The sequence below is a fragment of the Eubalaena glacialis genome, chromosome 6 (assembly GCF_028564815.1).
Source record: "Eubalaena glacialis isolate mEubGla1 chromosome 6, mEubGla1.1.hap2.+ XY, whole genome shotgun sequence".
In the NCBI taxonomy this organism is placed as follows: Eukaryota; Metazoa; Chordata; class Mammalia; order Artiodactyla; family Balaenidae; genus Eubalaena; species Eubalaena glacialis.
Window position 1 is genome coordinate 49,135,606 of NC_083721.1, and position 11,859 is coordinate 49,147,464.

At 39.7% G+C, this 11,859-nt stretch overlaps 1 protein-coding gene across 1 annotated transcript in view; it reads left to right on the forward strand.

Annotated features, from left to right (window-relative positions):
- The window catches only part of TMEM45A (transmembrane protein 45A), an 87,847-nt gene extending 85,805 nt beyond the window's left edge, over nt 1–2,042 (forward strand). The window contains exon 6 of the mRNA XM_061193026.1: nt 1,649–2,042. Coding sequence (XP_061049009.1) covers nt 1,649–1,742 — 94 coding nt within the window. The 3' untranslated portion in view covers nt 1,743–2,042. The remainder of the gene's footprint in view (nt 1–1,648) is intronic.
- Nucleotides 2,043–11,859: the final 9,817 nt, after the last annotated feature.

Here is an 11,859-nt window from a genome sequence, read left to right on the forward strand (position 1 = left end):
ACGTATTCAGGTTGTGCAATGTGGAGATAACTGTGTGGCTTTAAAAAATGACACACCGGGACTTCCCTGGTGGTCCAGTGGCTAAGACTCCATGCTCCCAATTCAGGGGGCCCGGGCTGGATCTCAGGTCAGGGAACTAGATCCTGCATGCTGCAACTAAAGATCCCACATGCTGAAACTAAAGATCCCGCATGCTGCAAATAAAGATCCCACATGCTGCAACTAAAGATCCCGCATGCTGCAATGAAGACCCCACGTGCCGCAACTAAGACCCAGCGCAGCCAAATAAATAAATAAATAAACAAACAAATAAATAAATATTTTTACAAAATGACACACTGTCCCAGTCATCAACTTACTTAAAACTATTAGCCTTTCGTGAGAACAGTGCCTTGAAGAGTTGAGGACATTGGGAACAATGTCAATGGTCAACTAATTATCGAGGCAAATGATTTTGAGCACTTTTTCTTGACTCTTGCCGAGTCAATAGTTGTTACTGATACTGCTCAGTTGTTGTGCGTTGGAGGAATTAATGCTGAGTTGGAAGTGACTGAAGAATTACCTCTGAGGAGGTGAGTGATATGAACTCCTGGCAGATTGCTCCACAGCCCACTGAATCATCAAATGTGTCATGAGCCACTATTGTGTACCAGACATTGTTCTAGACTCTGGCAGAGTTAGGGCAGTAAATAAGATGAAGTCTCTGCTCTTAGGAAGTTCATACTCTAGTGGGATCCAGAGCACAAGTAAAAGCACTGTATATTGAGAGGGGCGGGCCAGACCTTCATTGGAAGAAGAAAGGCAGAAAACAAATGTAAAGATACAGATAGGCTGGTGACGTTTTTCATAAAACGGGAATGATTTTGATGATTTGGTTGATCAGTTTGTTTGCAAATCCCTGTGTATTTCTGGAAGTTCACTATGTTTTATTGACGTGGTCACAGCACAATGTCTTCACAAATATCATGCACAGGAAAAGCTTTGGCCTAGTTCTTATTACATCAGAGAAAGTGGAGAGCCTGCTGAGTTCCTGCCACTGAGAAGCTTCACATCTTCCAACGTCAAAAAATTGTAATTCCTTCTGACCTACAGATTCTCTTAATCTATGAAAACAGTTACAAGAATGGAGGTCACTTCTTTCCACTTCCTAATTCATCATGGACCATCACATGCAGTGGAGCAGCCTGTGGCCAGCACGAAAGCACCCCTCTGAAGACATGAGTAGAGGCTGCAGTACAGCCCAGACTTGACGTGGGGCTCAACGTGGGGCAGGAGATGCCTGCATGCACTTCCTTCATAGGAGAGGGCTCCTTTTTGGATCACACAGCTGAGCTCGGTTTCATCTGGGCTTACTACAGCCCAGAGATTCTCTTGTTTGTTTTAGAAATGATTAAAGTTATAAATTTTGAATATGATGCGAACAATCATATTACACATTTAAGAGCTTTGTTGTATCTGTTTGCTTATATGCTGCTTTAATCTACAAAATATTTGCAGGTAGCTCCAAAGCCAAATAAAAGTGATTTTCTTTTTGGGGGTGCCTCTTCCGTTTGCACAGATAATTTGGAGTTTGCTATATCATAGATACATATAGTTTGGGGTTTTAATTTTAAACAGCATAATACGAGATGACTTTCATTCTCCTCAGGTTGGTTAAATCTCGATTTAAGAGGTTCTGCCCCTCAGAAGTTGGACTCCTGAAAAATGCTGAACGAGAACAAGAATCAGAAGAAGAGATGTGACTTTGGGCGTCCAGTCTTTCTAGTTGAAATTCCTCTTTTTTTAAATTTTTGTTATTTTTAATCACAGTTTTGCCTTTTCACCAGAACAACTGGTTGAGAATGATTCTTGGTGTCATGGTATTTGGGGCTTGGAGTGGCTCTCCCCAGGTCATCTAAAGTGTGATGCCCACACTGAAAAATATTGTTTTATTTGCCTTGTAGATATATATGCTCAGTGTTCCTGGGCTTACTACCATTTGTAACTCATTATAGATGGAATTTCACTTGTTTATCTTGTTGCTGCAGTGAGAAATAAATGAATGCATGGACCTTCGTTGAAACACCTCAGATCTTTGTTTTTGTTATTCAACTGCACCCCACCTTTATGTCATGAAGAAGAAGCTGTGTGACACTGAAATTCCTTTTTGTGAGAAATCTCTTTCTGTAGCCCTGCGTTCTCCCCTGGGAAAAGCAAGCCGGAAGTCATCCTATGATGCGCTCTCTCAGAGAAGATAAAAGGGCTGATCCACGGTTACAGAAGGGCACATGGTTGGTAAAGCCATGAAAATTTGGGAAAGGAGAGTCATGATGTTATCCAAAGAGTAAAAAAATCATCACACAGCATAGTATGGTCACCATGCCATCCACTCTGCTGAAATAATTGAAGGGTTAAAACAAGGAAAATCCTTTAATGGAATACCTAGGTAAAAAGTCAGAGCCCTTCCCTCATCAGTGGACTAAGTAGCCTCCAATGGAGAGTCGGGAAATGTTTTCTCATTCTGGCTTTACTATTCACCAGCCTCTAGGGTTTTAACATTTACCATGTCCTTCTCTCTGACGTTAGGGAATTGAATTGGATGAATCAATTCCCGGCTGTCACATTTTATGAATCTAGAGTCTCTGAGAGAAAATCGAAGTTAATTTAGTACCATATTAGTCAGAAAGGCCAGTCTCTGCTGTGACAGAAAAGAAAAGGAGTACTGCAGGAGTCTGTGATGGTTGACTTGAATATGAAGGAAAATAGGCAGTGTAGTGGGTAGCTGGAGGTGTCACATGGACAATTAAAACCTGAAGCTCCCTGGCTTTCCAGAAGCACTGACAAATCCAGAAAGCTGCCCCAGTCTGGTCTTATCACATGACACTGAAGAGGGAGGTGAGTGGATTCTTTAGGCCAATGAACTGGATACATTTCTTTTTTTTAATGTAAGGGTTGAAAAGAGCAGATGTGGGTGCCTACATGTTTATCTTGAACAATGCAATAGACCTTAATACATTTCTGGCATATGAAATGCCCACATGCCGTGGTCCCCAGGTGATCATGGCATTCTGCCCCATGTGTGTCCTGTATTTTAGGGTTTTTTTCCTTAGCCCAGCAAGTTTCTATGATTTTGGCAAGTTTGTATTTCAGAAGAGTGAGCTGTCAACTGCAGGTTACATGAAAACGGCATTGCTGGTATCTAGGCCTGAGCAGGAACTCTAGGAATAATTAGCATGAACCAGATTAAGACCGGAATTTTGAAAACTGTAAGTGTAAATATACTAGCAGTCTTTATGAGAGAGCAGAAATGTCCATTCCTGCAGTCTCTGCACAGAGAGAACACAAGTGAGATGCAACCCAGTGAGTCCTCAGAGGAGGAACTTCTGGTTCAGGTCTAAGTCCATAGTTTGGGGCTATCTGCCTCTAGTCCCTGAAATGAGCAATAAATTGAGCACCATTATTATAATTTTATGGAAGCCTTCACCAAGGGAGGGATGGAGGAAGGGTGCCCTCCCTTACTTTTGCTTGTATTTTATCTCAACTCTTCCAAAAACCTGGGGTCTCAATTCCTGAGCTTTTGCCAAACCCCTTCATGCGTATCCCATGCTTGATTTGCCATAACCAAGGTAAAGAGACTCTTTAAAGAGACTCAATGCAATATCAACATGGCTGTTGATGTGATAATACCTCTTCAGTGATTTCTGTGATCTCTAACTGCCTTTGCTTGGGAAACTGCAGCCTCTGATGGCACTACCAGCTCGTTGTTGAAGTGGGAGATCAGGTTATGACCGTCTTGGTGTCCTCCTCATCATCTTGTCACTTTAGGGCTCATTAATCAAGGTTGTATTGATTGTATGTTGGATGTGGATTAATAATGTGGTTTAGGAGTCACCGGGGCTACAGGAACAGTGAAAATAAAAGCTGAGAAGTGACAAGTTCTCCCCAATACATAGAGTCAATAGATTAAAAAGCATGAAAGAAAAGTCTGTATACATGGAGAATAGATCCAGAAATTCTATATTCTTTCTAATGTGAATTCCAGATGGGAAGATTGAGAGAATAGAGGACATGCATGAAATAATAGAAAAGAATTTCCCCTAAATAAATGGCAGTGAAGGGTGATTTTTGCTTTAAGCTTGGAGAGGTGCTTCAAGAGATGTGCAGTGAATAGAGTGATTGGGTTTCTGGAACAAACTGGTAAAAATGAAAAAATATAAGCCATTCTTATACCTTTAAGTTCATTTGATGAATATTATTATTCTATTTTTAAGTCTAGCAAATTTTAACACTCAATTTTAAGGAGACTTTAATGTTTGGGGCACAGTTTTAAACTTAGATAATTAGATTTCCCTTTAAACTTCTTCACTATATTTATGAATTAAATATTTTTTATATTCTTAAGTACTTCAATTAACCAACAAATCTTCTCAAGTTATTATTACAAATCTAATTTATTAAACTTATAAGTGTTGTGAAACTTAAGTTTTCTTAAATATTCCAATACTGTGTAAACTTAGTGAGATTTCAACTGAAACTCGCAAGTGTAAATTTGTTAGTCAATTGCACACTTATAAATTGAACTTACAAGACTAATCTGCATAGATGAAATTATAATATTTGTAAAATTATAAATACCTAAAATGCTACACATGCATAATTCCTTAAGGCACAAATATCAACATTATGATTTTGATGCTCTTAAACATTTCTGCACTTAGCTCGAGTCTTTCCATGTTAAAATAGGCCTATTGTTAAGGAAATGATTTGTTTATGACAGACAATGTCAGGGAACACCTAGTCTGCTTGCTGAGATATTGGACCCACATATTGAATGGGACAGGATTCTTGACAGTGACCCTAATGGCATGTGCTGAATGCAGTTACTTATAGTCACTACATCAAACCCTCCACACAGGCTGTCTCCCAGTCTTGCACAGCACAGGGAAGGTGCCTTCCCCAGCTGGAGTCATACTTAAAATTGCCTGTCTTTTCTGCCTACTCGTGAAAACCTGCAATCCCCACCCAGGCTGTCATGTCATTTGATGGGATTTCATTATTCTTTAGCTCTTAAGATATTAACTATATTTCCTTCTAAGAGTAAAAATTTCTGAACTTGATGTAATACTGCCCATTTTTTCCCATATATTTCCTATCTGGTGAGATTGCTCACTCTTTACAGATGTTAAGACGATAGCCTAATGAATTCTAGGTCACTCTCTTTTAAAGATAATTCAACAGCTCTGAGCTGGGCTGTCAGTATTTCTGAGCCTTTAACTCTTTAAAGCAGGGACAACACAGCTGTGTTCAGTGCTTGTGTGAGTTTTGGGAGGAATTGATATGATTAATGCAAAAGGTTAGAATGGAGGCAAGAAAGTGCCTCTTACCTGCTTCCTCTCATGATCTTGAGCTGTTCTGCCTGTTTTCAAGTGTCCTAAAAGGAGGGTTAAAGATCTTTACTAAGAAGCTGGCGGTGGAGCCCAATATAATCCCCCACTTGATAACTGGTGTCTGAAGCCAAAATACATACAGGCTCTAAAATGCAGAAGGAAGCCCAGCCAAGTAATCAAGGGGCTTAGCAATTGAGGTTGGAACAACTCTCTCATCTGCTCAGAAACGGACTCAGGTTCCCTTGGCCTCTCAGATCAATTCTAAATTGACTAGCACTGCACCTGAATAAAATAAAATCACTTTGAGTGTATTTCATTATAGAGTTATACTCTCATATTGTCCAACACGACCGCTGTACCAATCATGCTGACTTGCTCCTTGTTCCCTAAAACTTGTTTATTTTAATTTCCATGTCTAAGTTGTATTAACCACACTCTCTTCCCTCCTCCTCCTTGCAGCCTAACTTCTGGAGATTCTTTAAGGCCCAGTTCAAAGCTTTTCTTTTCTACTGCTTCATACCACACCTTCCTGTTTAGAAATTCCTACAGTATGGAGCCCAGAGAGCAGATCATATGCTATTCAGTCCTCTAATTATCTCTGCACATAAATGCTTCCTTCTTACTATATTATAATCTCCTAAAGGCAACCACACTTTTTTCATCTCTATTGTAGCGCCTAAGGAATCCTTCTCAACCTGTAGCATTGAAAGGTGAGCTAGAGGAGTGGAAAGAAGAGAGAAAATTCAAAGGAAGATATAATTTAGAGAAAATAGGTCCTCAAGGGTTGTCTATGGGTGAAGACTCTGAGACCAGAGTTTGTGACTTGTCTAAGATCATGCTGTCAATTAGTGGCCAAGCCCATGATGGGATATATCAATAAATCTCCTGACCCTGGGGTGGGGGGTGGGTGGAGGAGAGAGATGGCTCTTTCCACTTCAGAGGCTACATGACTGCACGGTGAATGACTCAGTTCTTTCTTAAAGGGACCTGCCTTATTCTTAAGACCCTCTGTCCCCCAGCCCTGCTTTCCACACAAATGTCCCATTCAGAGGAAAAGACTTTGGCTTCTGTTTGAATATCTCCGGTGATTTGATTCTGGTCAGAAATTGTCTTAGTCAGTTTGGGCTGCTATAATAGAACACCGTAAGCTGGGTAGCTTAAACGACAAATGTTTATTTCTCACAGTTCTGGAGTCTGGGAAGTCCAAGATCATGGTGCCAGCAGATCTGGTATATGGTAAAGGCCCACGTCCTGGTGGGAGAAACAGATTATCTCTCTCCAGTCTTTTTTTTATAAAGGTGTTAATCCCATCATGAAGGCTCCACCCTGATGACCTAATTGCCTCCCAAAGACCTCACCTCCAAATATACCATCACGCTGGAGATTAGAGTTTCAACACATGAATTTTGGAGGTACACAAACATTTGGCCCATAGCAAAAATCCAGGAGAGGAATCGCCAGGACAGAGATGACCAGGACACTCTATTCTTCCCAGCTGATACCTTTGCCATGCCCCACCCCCCTGAGAAATGTGTCTACATTTACTTCGTATCTGATATGCCCACATTATGGGTGAATGGTGGAGTACTGAAGTTACTGTGTAATAGGCTTAACAGCAGAAAAAACAATAGTAATGATGCTACCCTCTAGTGGCAAAGCATGGAAACACAATTCATAAGCCAAAGTACCAGGTTCACATCTCAAAAGAAGCTTCCTTAACCCAAAGTCAGACCACAAGCATTGTTAGAGGAAGAGTTTGGGTTATTTAAAAATATCTTAGATTTTAATTTATTAGTACTCTAACCCATTATGATGGGTTGAATTGTGTCTCCCCAAGTTCATATGTTGTAGTCCTAACCTCCAATACCTCAGAATGTGACCTTATTTGGAAATACGGTTGTTGTAGACATAATTAGTTAAGATGAGGTTATACTGGAGTAGGGTGGGCCCTGATCCAGTAGGGCTTGCATCCTTAATAAAAAGAGGAAATTTGGACAAAGATACACACATAGGGAGAATGCCATGTGAATAGGAAGGCACAGACCAGGGTGATATGTCTACAAGTCAAGAAATGCCGAAGATGCCAGCAAACCACCAGAAGCTAGGAGAGAGGGTTAGAACAGATTCTTCTCCAGCACCTTCAGAGGGAGGGAGCATGACCCCACCAATAACTTGATCTTGGACTTCTAAGCTTTCAGAACTGTGAGACAATACATTTCTCAGTTAAGCCACTCAGTTTATTGGTACTTTGTTACAGCAGCCATAGAAAACTAATACATTCATTACTCTAACAATGACTTTAAGTTTAATGTTTTAGACTTCAAAATAAGGCATGTATTTGAACTGTAAAATGGCATGCTGAAAGTTGTATGGCAATGCCAGTGACGAAGATACTATCTCTCCTAAGTTTTATTACCAACCATAAAACGTGTTGTCCTTATTGAGAAACCGCTGACAACTTTGTTTGGTTATACATTTATGCTCTTTCCACTTCAGAGGCTTTATGGCCCCGCTCAGGTTGGCAAGTTTCCTTAACTGTTTTTTTGTCCAACATTCCTCAGGAAGGTAGAGTTTACACTTATAGAGTAAATCATTTATGAACTAGTAACTTCTGCATTGTTACTTTTGGCGTGCTCTAACTTTTTATATGCTTGCTCTCTAACTAGATAACAAACTCCTTGAGTATCATATAATATTGTTAAGCTTTCTGGGGATTACGGTCCTTATCTGGAAAATGCATGGTGTTTATTACAAGATGCCCCCTATATTAGCCAAGGTTCTCCAGAAACAAAACCAATAAGATATATATATATATATATATATATATATATATATATATAGAGAGAGAGAGAGAGAGAGAGAGAGAGAGAGAGAGTTGATTTACAACGTTGTGTTACTTTCAGGTATACAGCAAAGCGATTCAGTTATACATACATATATTATTTCTTTACATTCTCTTCCATTATAGGTTATTACAAGATATTGAGTACAGTTCCCTGTGCTATACAGTAGGTCCTTGTTGGTTATCTATTTTATATGTAGTAATGCATATATTTTAATCCCAAACTCCTAATTTGTCCCATATATATATGTAATTTATATATTTTAAAGAACTGACTTATTGTGGAGGTTGTCAAGCCCAAAATCTGCAGGGTGTGCTCCGAAGCTTTTCAGAAGGCTGGCTGGGAAGGCAGGCTGGAAAGAGGTGATGCTGCAGTTTGAGTCCAAAGGCAGTCTGCTGGCAGAATTCCCTCTTCAGTGGAGGTCAGTGTTTTTATACTAAGGCCTTCAACTGGTTGGATGAGGGTGATCTGCTTTACTCAAAGTCTACAGATGAAAACATTAATCTCGTCTCAAAAATACCTTCACAGAAACATCTAGAATAATGTTTGACCAATAACAGGGTGCCAGGGTCTAGCTTAGTTGACACATAACATTAAACTTCATAGCCCCCAGTGAATTCTGCCTCCTTGAATTCGTGCCTTTTTGTAGCTCCCTCCAACATTGAATCTGGACAGGCCTTATGATTTTCTTTGACCAGTGGAATGTGCTAAGGGCATAATGTGGCAAATTATGGTCTTAGACTTTAAGAGGCCTTTCAGCTTACACCGTTGCCGTCTTAGAACCCAGCCTGAATGTGAAGGAGGCAAGGCTATTCTGTTGGGACATCTTCAAGGAGGAAGAGGCCATTGAGAAGAACAGACCATGAGGTAGAGAGAGGTCCAGTCAACTTGGCCTTTCTGGTCACCTCAGCTGAGATCCCAGACATGTGAGAAAGGCCATCTTGGATCCTTGAAGCTCCTGTCAAACTTCCAGATGACTTGGCTAGATGATCATGTGGAACAAAGCCGTCGCTGCTGAGTCCTGCCCAAATTACCTGGTTATGAGCAAATAAATGGTGGCTGTGTTTTAAGTCACTAAGTTTTGGCGTGGCCTATTATACAAAAATAGATAACTGATGTCTGTGCCAATGATTTCTGTAAAATAATTATACTAAATGGAGAGATTTAGGATCTAGAATATTTTCTTGTTAAGGTATAAATCATAGTGCTTTTTGATGCAGGACATTGAAAATATCAACTCATCTTGCTTCAGCTAAGCTTAAGATTTCATATTACTATTTTCAGAAGGACTAGTGTTACATGGGACTAATATTTCTTGGCTGAAGCTCTTGTCTAGTTGCTATAAATTCTGGATTTGCCTTTCACCTGAAACAGGGTTTCTAGAAGGGAAAGAATAAAATCAAACTATTTCCCACACTATGTTTCTTAATCTAACCCACAATGGACCATTTCTCTCTTCTTTCAATCTTGACCACATACCTGTGCTCATTAGCTCAGATATGGGAGGTGAAAAAGAGGAGAAAACAGGAAAAGAAATTTAAAAGGAACAAGTCAGAATAGATGAAGAGAGAAATTGAGGTTCTCTGGAGCAAGATGCAGAAGTAAATTTAAAACTAAGAAAGAATTTGAGGGTTCCTTTTCTTTCATCTTCTGGGGCATGGAGAGATTAGCTCAGGGTTACATTAATCAGAGTTCAGCATCTTCCACACATACCTGAATTTCATAGGCAACAAACTTCTACTAGTGTTAAGCAGTTACTTCCTTCTATGTATCCATCAGCCCTTGAGATCTCATCTGGAACATCTTGCTCTGGGCAGTGTAGGAGGCACCTGAAGAACAGTGGCGTACAGAGCAGAGGAAAACCGGAAGGCACAACGAAGAAAGGTGAGTGAGTTGGTAACTTCCTCTTGGCCCAGAAAAACTTTTTTGGATACCTTTCTTCCTGTCCTCCATTGACCGCCAGGTAGAAACAGAGGATGGTAAGGTTGTGTAGATATACAAACAGGTGAGTTCAAGGGTTTCTCTGTTAGCACTAGCTCAGACTCTTCACTAATTAAGGGGTAGCTAATGCCACTGGGAGGTTTTCCAATGGAGAAACTCAGAGGCTCATCTCTAAGGTATAACAGGTGGGGAAGTTGAGGCTGGACTTGGTCATCAATGCCATGGGAAGTAAGGTAAGCAGGTTTCTGTGTACTTAACTCTCCGATGGGGGTCACAGTCCAGATGGTAGGGAAATAAAAAGGATTTCAGAACTTCTTGACACTTCTGTGTATAAACTCATTAAAATCTGTTTAAATAAATGAATAAGATAAAACAGAATGGTAGTTTCATATGTGACAAAAATACAGGCTCCTCATGAATTTTAGCATGCTTATTTGAATATCTGGCAATCTTTAAAGCCATGAGATTTCCCATAAGCATTAACAAAGGAATGTCCTATTACATGAAAAAGCCATTTAATCTCTTGCCATTTGCTAATTTACTGCAAACGATTCACTCCCTTTGGGAGAATTACCCTAAAGGGTGGTTACCAAATGTCTGTGGGCATCACGTTGGGGGACTAATTAAAACACAGATTGCGGGGGCCCACCCACAGAGTTTCAGATTAAGTAGGTTTCCTATTTTATTTAATGGATTATAATATTTTATAAGCATCATTTATTTTGATGCTCAAATTGTCCCCCATTTGGTAATGGGGGGTCACTTCATGCTGGAGTCTGTGTCCATTTAATAATGTACCCATCATTCCTTGAACACTTTTTTGCTATCTGGTATAAGATATTCTAGGCTCATCTTGGAGTTTCCCTGCCCCAGTCTTGGAATTAGCCATTTTCCCAAGAAGCCATATTCCTTTTAGTGGAAAGTTGTTTTTAGATCAGAATCTAAGCTTTAGGTGTGCTTATTGCTAATGGGGTATAAATGCTTCCAGGCCCTATGAGTGGCTGGAGCTAGACAATATATGTATGTAAGTGTGTTATTTATGTCATAAATATGCAACATATACATTTTTGTGTATTAACACACTTTGCACCTATGTTTACTTCTATATTATTTATATATAAAATATATTTATTGAATATATATTAAACTATATATTACTAAAAATATATTTAAAACCCATGAGTTCGTATCGATATATACATCCAATTACAATTCAATGCTATAGTTTTTTTTAAGACACAATGGAAATTATTTAGTTCAAGTATTAGAAATAAAAAGTAATATCATACACCTTCTTTGAAACACTTGTCTTTGTTGTAGTCAAAAGTTTTCCTCTTTTGGATAAGAAGTTCAGGACTGCATTTACGCGTTTTTCTGACAGCCACTTTCCCTGCAGGATATTGCTTCTTTCAGAATTGATTGCATGTAACTTTGTTTCTTTCTCCACATTTCTGATTACTTGTTTTGAAATTCTTATGGAAGTCAAGTTTTCTCCCTTTCCACAGTTGTAACTCCCTTTTAGAGTAAGGAACTTGGCTCTGATTATTCTTAAATGTTTAGCTGTTTGATCATCCAGTATGTAACCAATCTTGGATCTTCACCCCCACCTCCACCCACGTGTGGACACCCTTCTCTTCCTGCCTGGGGTATGACTCCCTATTCCAGGCTGCTACCCCATGTGGATTCCCTTCTCACTAACTATGGCTCTG